This window comes from Hemiscyllium ocellatum, chromosome 20 (genome assembly GCF_020745735.1).
Source record: "Hemiscyllium ocellatum isolate sHemOce1 chromosome 20, sHemOce1.pat.X.cur, whole genome shotgun sequence".
NCBI lineage: Eukaryota > Metazoa > Chordata > Chondrichthyes > Orectolobiformes > Hemiscylliidae > Hemiscyllium > Hemiscyllium ocellatum.
In genome coordinates, this window is record NC_083420.1 from 50,211,172 (window position 1) to 50,228,045 (window position 16,874).

Below are 16,874 nucleotides of genomic sequence, written 5' to 3' on the forward strand. Positions count from 1 at the left end.
AAGAAAAGGAAGGTGGAGATTCTTCTGTCCGATTATGCATCATCTAACAGAAAATCATAACTTGTGGAAGAAAGTCATTGAAGAGGAGGAACATGAACAGCAATGCAACTCAGAGTTAAATAGATACCTTGACTTTATCTCAAACTTCAGATGAAATCCAGGTAATCGAAGAAGCAGTTGAAGAGTAAGAGTGACCACAAGGGGAGGAGAGACAGTGCTGAGAAGATGCAGTACTAATTAAACAACATGTTGAAGCCTCACTCTGCTGACACCAGAGGCTGATATAATTCCCTGTTAAAAGGCCTTAAAACTGTGAGAGGATTCTAGCACTCAGCAGAATCCCACTCCTTTATGCACTTTCACCCATGGAAAGATTTGTGTGTACCATGGAACAAATCCCTTGTGCCCAGTGGTGTCCAAATGTTTTCATGCTGATGTTGCCTTTCAGAATGAAGAGTTTCTATGTGGTACTGGAGGATAGTGCAAAACTTCAGCTTAGCAACTGCTGTTACCAAAGTGAACTACAAGTCTACTGTATTCTGTTAGTAAGGTGGACTTTAGGCATGTATCAGATGTCCAGCATCTATATCAGGTGGACTTGAAAAATTGTGGATTGTGTCTGTAGCAATTCAGAATTGGGTCTGAGCACTGCAGTAAAGAACCTGGTTATAAGAGCCCTGATTTTTTCTCTCTGAAAGTATCAGTTCCCTGTGTCATTATTTGACTGCAGAAAGCAATGTTAGTGATTAAAAATTCTAGCTGCATAACTTTTTTTTAATGCTTTTTAATGTACAACTTGCCTTGTTGGGTGTTGCCTTTCTTGTGCTGGAAATAACCAGAATTACACAGTGGCCAAGCATTTCAGTTTGCCCAAACATAAATGTTCTTTAATAGAACAGAGGAATAATGTTAATGATGATGGGATTTTTAATGTTTTTTTTTCTCACTGCAGCTCAGGATCCATCCTAAAATACATGAAGCAATGCCATTGAAGTTATACAGGTTGAAAGAAAAAAAGAAACAATTGTCATAATAACATGATATTTTGAGTCTACTTTTGTTTTCAACTGGTTTTGAAATTCAACTGGTTTTTCATGTCATATACCCATTGCTAATAATGTGCATTGGTTATTGCACCTGTTGAGGCTGTGTATTGCAACCAGTATACCTTAAAAATAATAAAGTTCTTGCCAATATGTTAAACAAAACAGTGGTTAGCACTGCTGCCTCACAGCACCAGGGACCTGGGTTCAATGGTAGCTTCGGGTGACTGTCTGTGTGGAGTTTGCACATTCTCCCCGTGTTTGTGTGGGTTAGGTGAATTAGCCATGCTAAATTGCCCATGGTGTTCAAGGATGTGGACGTTAGGTGCATTAGTCTGGGATAAATGTAGACTTATAGGGTAGAGGAATGAGTCTGGGTGGGATACTCTTTGGAGGGTTTGTGTGGACTTGTTGGACCAAAGTGCCTGTTTCCACACTATAGGAGTTCTATGATTCAGGAATCAGGAAAACCTTCAAGTACAATTGGTCACCTTTTGCTTCAATACAAACATCAGAATCCCTTTAAACAGAAGCACAAATCCTGTTTGTTTCTTGTGGAATACAGAGATGTATAGAAGGATACCTATCTTCACTATGCTTGAACTTAGATAACTCAGAAATGTTCAAAGGTGAGACCTACCTATTCCCCAATAGCTCAGCCAGCATTGCACTACACTGAGACATAAAAATCAGGAAACTGGGACCAATTGGAATGGTGGAGTAAAACACCCGAAATCCATATGAAAAGAAATAAAAGGCTTGCATTTACTCAGTATGACTAATAACCTTCACATTTCTAAAATGTGCTTTACTGCTAATGATGTGCATTCACTATTGCAATATAGTTTTGAATGTTTTGATTTGAATGCAGCAAGGTCCCAAAACAGTAATGTCATAATGACTATAAAATCTATTTTAGTTACGTCAGCCAAAAGAGAAATATTGGCCATGACTCTGGGGAGTTACTAATCTCCACCTCTTCCATGTAGTGCCATGGGATACATGTCTTTACACCCATATGAAAGGCCAAAGTCTCATCCAAAAAACATCACCTCTGACAGTACAGCACCCCCTCAGCACTGCATTCATGTCTCACCAACCCTTTTGAATCAGGCTAGTGTTCTGATACTACATATGTTTCACACCGAGCCAACACTAGGGTAAGCCTCTGTTACGTATTTTTAAAAAAATAATATAAACGTCATGAGAATCAAGAAGAAACAGTTCCAGCACCCCAACCCATTCGCTGTAAACATAGCAAGCCATGGTATGGAATACGTTGGATGGAAGCAACAGAAACTTTCGATGTAGATTTAGATACATACTTCGGAAAGGAAAAATGAACAAGTAAATGGTAAAGGTAGTGGTAGTCAGACTAATGGGAGAACTCATTCAAAGAGCAAGCATAGGCACGATGGACTGAATGATCTTCTGTGCTGTAAGACTTGGGGAATTGGAGTGAGTCTGTTCGAATAACTTTTATAAAGCTACAGGATAGGCATCATGGCACACAATGTCTGAGTCTTCCTCAGCACAGGACTGTGCCCCTGGTCCTGCAAACACTATCATTTAATTATGACAAGTTTCCTTCTATGATTTGTGTGATTATTATGAGTTGGACGCTTCCAAAAAAAAACGAGGGTAGGGCAGTTTTTAAAAACTCTTCATGCTTCATGCCATCGGTTTCGGAAAGAAAATCGGATTCGAGTAAAGGAGGGGCGGGCTGAATAGCCTCCCCCTGAAAATCACGGTTGACCCTGAGCTCGGGGCGGAAGTCGGTGTGTGAGCGGGGCGGAACTTGGTGGAAGGAGCAGGAGGGGCGGAAGTCGGTGTGTGAGCGGGGCGGAACTTGGTGGAGGGAGCAGGAGGGGCGGAAGTCGGTGTGTGAGCGGGGCGGAACTTGGTGGGGGAGCAGGAGGGGCGGAAGTCGGGTGCGGGAGAGGCAGAAGTGGACGGCACGTGCGGGGCGGAAATCGGTGTATGAGCGGAGCGCCCACTTTGGGGAGCAGGAGGGGCGGAAGTGGATGGCACGTGCGGGGCGGATGTAACGTGGCGTGTGTTGGAATGAAGTTCCGGAGCAGCGCCGTCAGCTTGTTGGTGCGGGCAGAGTGAGCGGTAGCGGTTTTCTCCTGCTGGGTTAACCGCTTCGGCTTTAAACTTAAAGCCATTTCCATTTGTGTTTGATTGTTTGTTTAATAGCGTTGGTTGTTGGATGCGCTGCCTTGCCCCCGAGTGAGCGGTTAACCGAAGCCGGTGCCTGAGGAGATGGAGAGCGGGGAGGAGCAGGCCCAGCCCCAGCCCCAGCCCCTGACCCTGCCCCAACCCCAGCCCCAACCCCAGACCCAGACCCAGACCCAACCCCAACCCCAACCCCAGCCCCTGCCCCTGCCCCAACCCCAGCCCCAACCCCAGACCCAGACCCAGACCCAACCCCAACCCCAACCCCAGCCCCTGCCCCTGCCCCAACCCCAGCCCCTGACTTTGACCCAACCCCTGACCCTGACCCAGCCCCAACCCCAGCCCCTGACTTTGACCCAACCCCTGACCCTGACCCAGCCCCAACCCCAGCCCCTGACTTTGACCCAACCCCTGACCCAGCCCCAGCCCCAGCCCCTGCCCCTGCCCCTGACCCTGAACCTGACTGACTTCTCTGATGAGATCCTGCTGACCATCCTGAGGTTTGTGCCCAGCTGCGACCTCCTGCTCAATGTCCGGAAAGTGAACAGAAAGTTGGCGACTCTGTGTATGGACAAGAGCCTGATTAGCTCTGTCACTCTGCATAAGGAGTATCAGGTAAACCAGCAACTGACTGCCGCTCTGTGCATCGTATTAACGGGTTTGTGACAATGGGAGACAGCTGCAGTCTGATCTCTCTGGAATACAGTCCGAAAGTGCTGAAGTATTCAGGTGGGAAAATCTATTTCGTTTCAACATCGACCTGGAATGCAACAAAAGAAATTTCAATCTGATCTGGCCAGCTCCTCTGACTCCAGGAGCAAAAGAAAATAAATTGGGAGCTGGGAGATAATGCATTAGCTTTCCCCAATTCTCAGCTAAATTCAGATTTAGGCAAAATCCAGTATATTGCAGCCAAATATACCTACTGTTCTATATCTACTGAAAAAGTCACAATTGTCCTACTAGACCATAGGGCTACTCTGTGTGTGTGTGTGTGTGAGAGAGAGAAGTTGGTGGTTTAATCAGAGGATGACCACACTTCAGGCAAAGTTGAGAAGGAGAATCATTCATCCTAACTTCAGTCAGTGCAGGAATTGAACCCCCACGTTGTGAGGGTTACTCAACTTTGCTAACCAGCTTCCCAGTCTTGCGCCATATTTACTGTTCCTCTTTGGAGAGATTTAATTTTTAAAAGTGCCCAGTCTATTTGGTGCAGACCTGATTTTTAAACTTCGAAATCAGTAAAAATGATGTATTGCTGAACAATCCCATTTAGCTACCAACTTTGTTTCTCTATGAATAGTATTGTAGAATGTGCAGAATGTGATTCTTATGAAATGTGCCACAATAAAATAGAAAGACTTTTGTTACTCTGACAACTCATTTAGCAAGTACATTGATTGCGAAGTCAGCTAGTTTACCCCAGTATGTGCAATTTCTGATCTTGTGCAAAACAAGAGCGATGGTTGATCAGCCTTAATGGAAGGTAGGCTAGCTCTTCAGGAAAGGTTGATAGGGTTGAATTACCTTAATTCTCTGCTTTCCTGCTCTCCACTGCCAGCTTACTGTAAAGGACAAATGTGGACATCAACTTTATTGTTATTTCCACTTTGTTCAAGCAACATTCTGGCACTAAGATGCCTGTAGAGCATTTTAGTTTGTGTTTTTCCCCTACTTCTTTGTGTATCATAATGATTTCAAACAATCTCCCTTCGAAATTTGTTCATTCATTCTAATGAAATACTTTCATTACTCTCAACCGAGCTCAGTTGATAAAGTCCGAGAATGATGCTTGTGTTTTTTTTTTCTCTTTCTCTGTTTATATCAATATAAGTTGATGACTCGGTGGTGTACCACTTGATTGTCTGTACTCTCACATCGTTGTTTAATGCACAAGCCTAAACACATTTTAGATTGCCCTACCTGTGGCTGTGATCTCCTGCAAATAGTTGCATTTTTCAATGTTAATTCACCAATAATCAAATCTTTGAAGGTTCACTCTTAATCCACTATGTTGCTGGTCCAGACTGGACCTCACATGTACAGACAGTGACCATGTTTGAACCAAGTAAGTAGTGAAGCGAGTACTTTTAAAAAAATGTTAAGATCCGTGAGGTTGACCAACTGCATCTTTTCATTGAGTTGTCATGCTGAGTTGAGATGGTGTGTAGTTCTTTATTTTCATAAAACCATCTTTTGTGAGTTGAAGGTCTGTCATATGTGGACAAAGCTTTGGCAACTCTGTTAATTCTTTGACCCGTTTTGCTTCTGTCAAGAAATTATGTGCAGTTATTTCCTGATTGATGGTTCTGCAAAATATTTCTCTTCTTTTCTCCCTTCCTGGTGATCATAGACAAGGTGCCCTCGGATACGCAGAGCAAATGTTCTTGTTCAATGTGAAACTTCAGGGTGAACCTGTTCTCCTCAGCGGAGGGGACACTGAGTTTGTCCTTACTAAAGTTTAGAGATTCACAGTTCTTCAGCCCAAAGCATACATCCCACAAAGCTAAAAGAACTGAAAAAAAAACACTGCTGCTAACCCAGAATAATCTCTGGGTTGAATCTGAGATCTTCCAGTTCTGTATGTTTCGATTATTACAGGACAAACGACTAAACTATGAAGCAGAGGTTTTTAGATTAGACTTACAGTGTGGAAACAGGCCCTTCGGCCCAACAAGTCCACACCGACCCGCCGAAGCGAAACCCACCCATACCCCTACATTTACCCCTTACCTAACACTACGGGTAGTTTAGGATGGCCAATTCACCTGACCCGCACATCTTTGGACTGTGGGAGGAAACCGGAGCACCCGGAGGAAACCCACGCAGACATGGGGAGAACGTGCAAACTCCACACAGTCAGTCGCCTGAGTCGGGAATTGAACCCGGGTCTCAAGCGCTGTGAGGCAGCAGTGCTAACCACTGTGCCGCCCACTATGGAAGATTCTGTCTTCCATAATTTCAACAGCTACTTAGATATATGTATTTGGTGATTTACTGTAATAAAAACTCCTAGCAGGTTTCATAGATAGTCCATATCTTTCTCAAATGGCAAAAGTGTGTTCAAGTTTATCTAATTGATGGAAGATTGCAGGTCTAGTGCCAGGTTCCTGCTGAGTTAGCTGATCTCCAGCAGAGGGTGCTCCCATTGACCCTAGCAACACTCAGCTCTGAAAGAGGCATTACTGCTCTCCTCCTGTCCATGGATGGACAGTACAAGTGTATGGGGACTGGCTGTGAGATGGGGTGTATGTGGACCGGCCTTGGGACAGGGTGTACAGGTGTACGGGGGCCAGCTGTGGAGAAGGGTGTACAGGTGTATGAAGATCAATGTGCGATGGGGTTGGACTCAACTTGGACACAATTGCTCAGTTTTCTGACTCTAAGACCTTGAATGTATAATCTAGGAAAAGGGCAGGGGAGAGTGGAAGTGTCCATCATTCTGCAGCACTTAACAATTTGAATTAGATAATAAAGGGCAACATTTTTCAGTGACTGAAGAATTTTTACAAGGATGTTGCCAGGGTTGGAGGATTTTGATCTACAGGGAGAGGCTGAATAGGCTGGGGCTGTTTTCCCTGGAACGTCAGAGGCTGAGGTTTATAAAATCATGATGGACATAGATAGGAATAATAGATCTTTTTCCTCGGGTGGAGTAGTCCAGAACTAGAAGGCATAGGTTTAGGGTGAGAGGGAAAAAATGTAAAAGGGACATAAGGGGACAACATTTTCAAGCAGGGGATGATGCATGAATGGAATGAGCTGTCAGAGGAAGTGGTGGAGGCTGGTACAATTACAGCATTTATAAGGCATTTGGATTGTTATATAAATAGGAAGGGTATAGAGGGATAAGGGCCAAGTGCTGGCAAATGAGATTGGATTAGGTTAGGATATCTGGCCAGCATGGACAATTTGGACCGAAGGTTCTGTTTCTGTGATATACATCTGTCTCTCTGACTCTAAATGATGACCAGAGGCCCCAGATTTAAGCTGTTGGCAATTGAACCAGAGGCAGATGACTGTAAAATGTTTTGCAGCAACCATTTAAAATGTTGCGTTATGTGTTGCCATCTATAGTAAATGCAGATTGAGTGTTAGCTTGCAAATGAGAACTGGTTAAATACTTGAATGATGAAAAATTGCAGGGCTATGGGTAAGGAATGGGACGGTGGGACTAACTGTTATTCTTCAGAAGAATTGGTTCAGATCTGAGGGCAGACTATTTCCTGTGATAGACTGTTTCATGGTATTGCCATGGAGAAGAGAATATGTGAAAGGATATATTTTCTTTGAACATTGAGCCTTTAAAGGTAAGATTAAAACTAATGAACGGCATAAAATCAGTGGAACAAGCATAGCAAGCCTGAATGCAATTGGCTTTATATATTAAAAAAAGTGCATTAAATACAATACATACCCAAAGATCAATAGGGAATCCACATGTAAAGCTAGAAGTTTGTCCTTTCTTTCTGTACCAGAGCAATACAGTATTCGCAATTGAAAATGATGAAGATTGAGCTTAGGATGGAAAGTAACCACTAGAGGGCAGTAGAATAAGCCTGTAGTGCTTAACTGGAGAACTCTCCACTGAAATTGAATTTGATTTTCAACACAGCAGTAGTTCCTTTTGCACCAGATTTTACTTCACCTGGGGTATTGTTATGATCCCTGTAAAGGCTGACAAGTTTCTAAAAGGAAATTCAAATTCCCAGTGGCCAACATAAAGGATTTACAGAACAAGAATTCAAGGTTTGAGACCTTTACTGTTACACAAACTAAGAGCAACTATTGCTGAACAGTATTTCAGTGGGTAGTTTATACTCTGAACTAAAGGAAAACAAAACAACGATCACTTTTTACTCTTCTTTATATTACGTGTAAGCAGCCATTCTAGTCTTCTGTTTACAAGATACCTGGACTTGAGTTAAATTATGTAAGGAGAAATGAGACTTGCTTTCCCTAGAATTTGGAAGAATAAGGGGTGATTGGATCAAAGACATTATGATATTAATGGGAAAAGGGAGAGCAGATAAAGATAAATTATTTCCACTGGCAAGGGATTCTAGAGTTAGGGGCTGCAGTCTGAGAATTAGGACCAAATCATTTAGGAGAGATGTTAGAAAGTACTTTGAACCTTCTTCCACAAATGGTAATAGGTGCTGAATCAGTTGTTAACTTTATCCATTTCAGATTAAAACTTTTGTTAACAAAAGGTGTTAAGGAATATGGGCCAAAGGCAGGGTATATAGAGTTAGGCCATAGGTCAGCCATTGAATGGTAGAACAGGCTTGTGAATGGCCTACTTTTGTTTTTTTTTAAACCACTCCAGTGTGATTCTTGACTCCTGAGGACTTGATTCCCTTCTCTTTGTTTTCCAGTTCGATAACTTCTAATCCTCAAATTGACTTCAGCAATGAAGATTACTTATAGCCAAAGCTAGGCAAATCTTCCCATCTTGTTTACTTCCTCATGAGTCAGTCCTTTGAGTTTGACCATGAGCTCCTGCCTATGTCCTTGTGGGGTGAACTGTACACAGAACCTCTGCCTCCATCCCTCTCTCTCAGCCTGTCATCTGTGTGGCCTGATTAAGAAAACACACAATGACTTCCTATGGATCCATTCCCTCTCTAAACTTATCTCCATGGCAACAGGAATCATATGGACCTCACATACAGGTAGAAATGCTAATTAGCCATCCTTTAGACCTTCTATTTCATTCTGTCTTGAAGTTAAGTAGAAAACTTGAATTATAATAGTTTATGAAACATGATATTCCGAGCACCTTCCTGGGACTTTGGAAACATGTAGCCTGTTCACTGTATTTCCTGTGAAATAACATGCCAGCCCCTTTTTAAGCTGTAACACCTAAACCTGCTGTCTGTAGAACATAAATTCCTCCATTCCTCCTATTTAACCCTAAATTAAAGACGCTGTCTGAAAGCATAAGCATCTTCTAAACCTCACATTTCTAAAGCTCTTGGTTGGAGGTTGGAGGTTGCACGTACCTCATGTTTTGGTGCTTCTCCCTTTGAAGCTGGAGCAGTGAGATACAAACCATGAATTGCTGTATAATTCAAGCTTTTTTTTTCCTTTTGCAGAAGTAACTTCACACGAGCTGATCAATCCAAAACAGGCTGGCTGTCTTATATTGCTTGTCAAATCAAACCCTAGTACCTTGTCCAGTTGTTATTCTTGATGTGGCAATGTAATTGATGACATACTCCAATTCTGTAGCACATCTTGATCAGCGGACTCTGATTATCACTCATTTCCGCGCTCTCATTGTAAAATATAATTGAGTAGGGGCTTTTTCAATTCTCCATTTCTTCTCTGCTCCCACGTTCCTAGACTGGAGCACAGAACCCTGTTTGGGATCTGAGGTATGGTCCATTGATTGATGCAGGAATTTCTGGCCTTGATTTTGGATCTCTTATCACATTTACTGAGCCTTCATATCTATTGACAAGTTTTATCTACTGGAGGTTCAGTCCTAAAAGTTATGAAGCAGCAATTGTTTTGAGAGGAAGTAAAAGATTCCACTGCTTCACCTGCATCAGTGTAAATGCACTGCTCATGTTTATTATAGAACAAAGCTTTCTCTTAAATGACTTTTTGCCTTCATAGCCTTTGAACTTAAACTTTGTTTTGTTTCCAGGAGAGTGACACAAAAGTGACATCTCTGCTGAAAGAAATAGCTGGTGACATTCAACAACTGAAGCTGAGTGGCTGCTATTGGTTGTCTGGCTCGACTATTGATCAGGTGGTAAAATGTAAAAACATCTTGAAGCTTGACCTGACAGGATGCCGCATGACATCCCTGCGTCTTTCCAGAATGCTGTCTGTACTCCGTAACCTGCGCTCCCTTGCTTTAGATGTCAGCCAAGGATTTGACGTGGGCCAACTGAGCAGTGAATGTAAGGCAACACTTGGCAAAATAACTGAACTAAAGCAGACTTTATTCACCCCTTCTTATGGCATTGTTCCGTGCTGTACCAATCTGGAGCGGCTGTTGCTTTATTTTGAAATCCCAGATCGGACTCGAGAGGGGGAAATGCTCTCGGGCCAACTGATGGTTGGGCAAAGCAACATTCCCCACTATCAAAATCTCAAGGTATTCTATGCAAGGTTGTCACCAGGCTATGTTAACCAGGAAGTTGGGAGGTTTTACCTGTCAGTCCTGAGCATTCGGACTCCTGAGAACCTGCGTGCCTTTATTCTCTCTGTCCCTGGGGTTTTTGTTGACACTGGGTGCTCCACACGGAACTTTCTTGATTGTATGACTAAAAACTTTAGCTTGGAGGCGCTGCAGCTCCCTCGATCCTGGTTGAACGGATCTTCGCTTCTACATTCCTCACTTCTGCACACCATTACGTTGAGCAACCCTGTCTATTTGAACTTCAGCCACTGTATCCTGTCTGGCTGTCAGCTGAGCCATCAGATCATTAATGGAGGCAGAAACGTCCAGTCACTAGTTAGTTTGAACCTCAGCGGTTGTGTCCATTGCCTGCTCTCAGACTGTTCTGTCTTTCGCAAGGCCAAAGATGACATTGACTTCGATGTGGTGGAAGCACTGGTAAACTGTTGCCCCAACCTGAGGCACCTGAATCTATCTGCAGCTCACCACCACAGCCCTGAGGGCACCGGACGGCACTTGTGCTTGCTTCTAGCAAGGTTGAAGCAGTTGCGTTCGTTATCGCTCCCAGTGTGCTGCGTGACGCAAAGTACCAAAAGTGCCGACAAGCCGCCTAATCACGCCGTGCCTGCCTTGCAGGCACAGTCCGTGCGCCGGGGTCTCGGAAAGAAGGTTCGAATTGGAGTGCCGACCTATCCAAGGAATATTCAGGAGCAGCTGTCGTTGAGTTTGCCAGCAACTGTGTTTGGGACTCTGCTGGAGAATGTTCCCTTTTTGGAAGAGCTGGAGCTGATTGGGTCCAGTTTCTCCTCGAACGTACCTCGGAATGAGCCTGCCATCAGAAACGTACAGCCACCCTGTGACCGAGCGCAGCGGATCCAAGACGAAGAGCTGGTGCTCATTGGGCATCTGCAGCACCTGCGCAGTCTGACCTTGGCCCAGCTTCCTGGCATTCTGACTGGCTCAGGGCTGATTGGTATAGGACTGAGGTGTCAGCGGCTACAGACATTATCTCTGGCAAACCTTGGTCTGCTGGGGAAAGTGGCTTACATGCCAGCCTTGTGCGAAATGCTGAAGCACTGCAAACAGTTGAAGGACTTGAGGTGAGAGCATGTCTTTCTTAGAATGTGAAGTTTTCACGTGTCCTCTGGAACTAAAGGATTCACCGTTTATTAATCAGTAACATTTTGCATCTTCATGTGAAGCTGTCAGTAAATCACAAGGTGATAAAGAGAGCGTCATTGTTCTAGCACCTTCTTAAGTTCTCAGGATGTCACAAAGTGCTCAGAGTCAATGAACTGTTTAAATATAGTCCTGCAGAGTCTCTCAAAGAGCAATGATTGACCAGTGATGATAGTGTAATGGTTATGTTTCTATACTAGCAATTCAAGAATCTCCATAAATCATCCAGATGACCTGACATCAAATCCCATCATTTCAGAAGGAGCATTTTCTTATGAGATGAAAATATATTATTTTTAAATAAAAAGTTGGTATCAGTTGAGTAAAAGTACTGTGTTGTTGGAAGAATGTTTACAAACTGATTCACTCATTTGTTGGAGAAAACCTGCCATCTTTACCAATTTTGAACAGCTCACTAGCGTAGCTGATTATAAACCCACTGTGGTTCTACTGACAGCATCATGAACAGCTATGGACCATGCTTCCAGCTGAAGGTGTGGAGTGAGGGTAACAATCCTGTCACAGTAGCTTTGTCACTCATTCAGCAGTTGTGACTGTGTTGCACTGCTCCCAAGTGACATTATATTCATAATATGGTACACATTTCTTGTACAGCTTACTTGTGCGTGATCACCCCCTTGTCCAAGACTCAGTTTGACTGCTATATGCTGTAGTGCTTTGGACAATGTTAATTGTTTTGTAAATTTTACTCATTTGTAGTTGGGGGAGAAAAGGTTATGACTGTTTGTAATAATGGAGGAGTTTCCTTTTCCGGGACAGCTACTCAGATACTCTGTCCTTGATCAGTGCAACATTGTTCATCTGTACAATTCGATCTGTTTTTGAGGCAAATAGTAGAAATCTTGAGGGTAATATTTTTGACCTAACAAAGGCTTATTCATTATAAGGTCCATGTGATTACACCGAAATTGAAACTACAGTCAATTCTGCATCGCTGTCTACAGGATTTAACTGGCACCAATTATTTAGTGGTGGATGTGACTTACAGTTGCTATGTTTTTATTTTATTCTTTTGTGGGATGTGAGTTCCACCAGCTAGGCCATCTTTTATTGCCTTGTCCCTGATTGCCCTTGGGAACGTTGTGGTGATCTGCCTTTTAAACCATTGCAGATCTTTGGATGTAGATCCACCCACAGTGCTCTTATGAAGGGGACTTCCAGAATAGGGATCCATTGATAATGATGGTATTCCTTTAACCTGCTCTTCCATCTGTAAAGCTCATGGAAGATGCTGTTGAAGGAGTGCAGAGTATTCAATCTTGTTTTTGATTTATCCTTTGTAGATGGTGGGGCAGATTGTAAAGAATCATGAGGTGAGTTAACCGCCACAGAATTCCCAGGGTCTGACTTGCTCTTGTAGCAATGGTATTTATTTGGATAGTGCAGTTAACTTGCAAGTTAATGGCCTAATTAACATTCCCTCGCTGTCCCCCCCGCCCCCCCCCCCGGTACATTGATGGTAAGGCTTCAACACGGCTGTATGGTTCAGTTCTCATTTATTGAAGATAGCCACTGTCCTGGCACATGTGTTACTTGTCATTTTATCAGCCCAAACCTGACTGAGTCTTTGCTGCATGGCTACTTTATTATGTGGGGGATTGTGATTGGAGCCACTGCTGACTTTATGATGGGAAGAGGATCTTTGATAAAGTTACTTATGAGTCAGACACTAACCTGAGGAACAACTGCAGCTATGTCCTGGAACTGAGATGATTGACTTCTCTCCTGTCTGCTTTGTTTTAGTTAAATATCACCCAGCTGTGCCTGTTACATGTCATCTCCATGTTGCTAGTTCTCTACTCTTTCTATACGGTCTGGGCCTTTTTCTTTCCATATTAGATTCCAGAAGGCAGCTGCCAGTGGCTCCTCAATGTATTTGCTGCATATCTACTCATGCCTTCCTTCGATTCCTGATCATCTTTTGCAAACCTAGCCTCTCCCTTGCAGTTTCTCCTCTTTCTCATCCACCTTCCCTTTCAATGTATTCTTCTTCCTGTTGCTTCTCCCATTTTCATTCCGATTCGGTATTCCTCTTTTTACTTGTCCCTTCTGGCCTACTCCCTGAAACCCCTAGGCCTGATCACCCCCACTTTCCCCAACCCTCCACAGCCCCACCATTCTGTTTTCAACAATCCCACCACCTTTCTGTTTTTCCTCCCGCTGTGACTCAATAAAACCTCCAAACGCAAGATGTTACATTTTGAAATCTTTGCAAGTGAAATGACATCTTGATGAAAAGACAGAGGCAATGAAGTATGGTGATACTTTATGGAGATACTGTAGCATAAATGGCCAAAAGATTTTAGTTTTCTTTGAGAAGGATTTTGGATATGTGTCATAGAATGAGAGTGTTAATCTGGAAAATCATTCCAAGTGCAACATTTGAATTACTTTTGTATATCCACCTGTTTGTGGAATATCAAAGCCTCCTGATGGAAATTCTGCAAGTACAGTCATCATGGAAAGATGGATTCTTTTAGGTGAATGCTTAGATTCACCATGATGTTTTTTTTGAGCCAGAGGCAATGTAGATGGTGCATTGCACTGACGTGTGCAAAGATATAGCAAGCAAACCAGAATGGTGCAGGCAGAGGAAACATGGCCCTGGTCATGGCATGAAGATCAGGATGAAGCTGTTGGTGGGTGAGACAGAGATCATTTTGTGTCTCAAACCCTTGAATGCTATAGTTTACTGGACAGCAAAGATCACCATTCGGTTATATCTTTCAGAGACTTGCACAACTTATAGCAGACACCGCAAAGTACTAGAGAAATATCACCAGGACCGCCTTCACAAAATCCTTCAAATGTATTGACAAGAAAGGCAGTCCAACAGCAGCGCCTTCCCTGAAGCCAACACTCCTAGCACAGTGGAGTTAGTCGAGTAGAATCGGCTCTGTGGGCCATGCCACTTGTGTGGCTGGCATCCGATTCCAAATCAGTCGGTCTACTCAGACCTTGGTCATGACAGGAGACTTTGGTGATGATAGTAGACAAGTTTAAGAACATCCTCTGAGCATGCCTAAAAAAATCATATACTGTGACCAACTCATGGGAATACTTGGCTTGTAACTGACCAAAATGGGAACATTTCATTTGGAAACACATCGAGGTTTTTGTTGGGAACACGGGCAAAGTCAAGACATCAGAAGGAATGTCTAAACCTCCAAACAGCCCATCTACCCAGTTCTTCAACCATCATCATGTGGCTGAGTTTACAGAGCACGCATTGAACTTACCAGTCACCTCAGAAGCCATAAAACAGAGTTATCTTTGATGCTGAGGGACTGCCTCGGAATAAGACTTTGCGTGTGTGTCTATAAGATTGTTATAATAGATTAATGCTGGATCGTCACAGTCCTGTGGTGCAGCTCACATTGAGTTGAAGGTGGTGCAGCTTTAGAGTGATCGGGATGTAGCATGTCACCTGGCCTGTTGTGTGGCACATGCTGAAAAGTAAAAACTACTTCTCTTCCCGACTCTTCTCTGCTGAATGGCTGTCATTGATAGCATTGAGTCGGAAGATTCAGTGTTCCAGCCACTCCAAGGCTTGAACACAACAATCAAAGCTGACACTTGTGCAGTACAGAGGTCAGAGGTGCTGTCTTCCAGATGAGATGTTAAAGCAACATCCCATCTGTCTGCTCTGAGAATGAAATTATGCTATGGGTTCTAAGAAAAGGGACGGCATGGTGGCTGTAGTTAGGACTGCTGCCTCACAGCCAGGGACCTGGCTTCGATTCTAACTGCGGGTGAATGTGTGTGGAGTTTGCACATTCTCCCTGTGGCTAAGAGAGTTTCGTCCCACAGTCCAAAGATGTGCAGGTTAGATGAATTGCTAAATTGTCCATAGTGTTCAGGGATGTGTAGGTCAGGTGCCTTAGTCAGGGGAAATGCAGAGTGTTAGGGGAATGGGTCTGGGTAGGTTACTCCTCAGAGGGTTGGTGTGGACCTGTTGGCCAAATGGCCTGTTTCCACATTGTAGGGATTCTAATTCGAAAGGAGTTTTCTCTGGTGTCCTTACCGATTTTTTTTTTGTGTGTATCTCAACAGACACATACAGGTTTTTATAGAGCCAAACTAGAGCCCATTGATATCGAACAGTTACCAAGAAATCCAATGGAGCAAAGATCACCATTCTGTTATATATTTCAGAGACTTGCGCAACTTATAGCAGACACCGCAAAGTATTAGAGAAATATCTACTGGGGGGTTTCAATGGAGCATATACTCTGGCATGGACTGTTTCACTAAATGACCTGTTTCTAAGCCATGTATCACACCCAAAACATGATTGCATTGCTTTTTGGTGGTGCTTGCTATACAAAAGCTAGCTGCTGCATCTCCTACACTACAGCAGTGACTACACTTCAGAAATACTGCTTTGAGGCACTCAGTAATTGTGAAAATAGCGACATAAATGCAAGTTTTTCTTTGTCCTGGAACTGTCCATTTCTCTAATTTTGTCATTATCTATCCCAAATTGTGGCTATTTCTCTCCCCTTGGAATGTCAATGCTTTTTATTTTGTTTCCGAACTCTTTTCTATTATCACTGTAGAAGTTTCTCATTGGTGTGTTCCTCAATTCATCACTGTGGTTCCCGACATGTTCCAACCCCCCTCCATATTCTGTTTCTATATTTCCTGCTTGAATTTTGAAACCCATCATATACAGCAAATAAAGTGACATATTTCAGTGCTGAGCTTTAACAGGGAGAGCTTGTCAGGGAGCTAATGGGAGAAATGTACTGCAAGGGAGGAAGCAAGAGAATAGGGACTGCAGGAAACATGGTGATGTTGGAATTATTGGGCAAGGAAGTCATTCCCATTTGGGATAGGAAGTACAAATAGGATTATGTTATACAGAGGAAGATGGAGGTTGATCTGTCCTGATAGGCGAGGGTGTAGTGGGGCTGGATTGTATCCGGAAGAGAATTTGAGAAACCAGAGAAGGGATTTTGAAGTTTGGGTGCATGTCAAAAACTTTGAGTGGCCCCGTTAGCAGGATTGGATCATGTACATTTGACTAGTTGGGGTAATTGCAGGTATCCTACACTTTTATGGGAGGATCTGGAAAGAATGAATTATGTTTTGGCAGTGTCCGGGAAAGAAGAGTCTGGGGTTTGAGTCGCTTGGGTAAGCAAGGTGGGAGGAGGTAACAAGGCATACTTAAGTAGCCATCCGATCTGTTTTGAAAATCTTGCAGCCTTTTATCAGATCTGGATTCTTATGATGTTCAGCAGAGTTCCACCAGAAACAACCTTTCCTTTCTGTATCAGTCCTTCCCTTTCTATTTTCTCATACTGTTTATTCCACAT

At 43.3% G+C, this 16,874-nt stretch overlaps 1 protein-coding gene across 1 annotated transcript in view; it reads left to right on the plus strand.

Moving 5' to 3' along the window:
• The first annotated feature begins 3,133 nt into the window (after window positions 1–3,133).
• fbxl18 (F-box and leucine-rich repeat protein 18) overlaps window positions 3,134–16,874 on the plus strand; it is a 34,142-nt gene continuing 20,401 nt past the window's right edge. Inside the window, exons 1-2 of the mRNA XM_060840348.1 lie at window positions 3,134–3,836; window positions 9,877–11,456. Of these exons, the coding sequence (XP_060696331.1) occupies window positions 3,309–3,836; window positions 9,877–11,456 (2,108 nt within the window). The 5' untranslated portion in view covers window positions 3,134–3,308. The remainder of the gene's footprint in view (window positions 3,837–9,876; window positions 11,457–16,874) is intronic.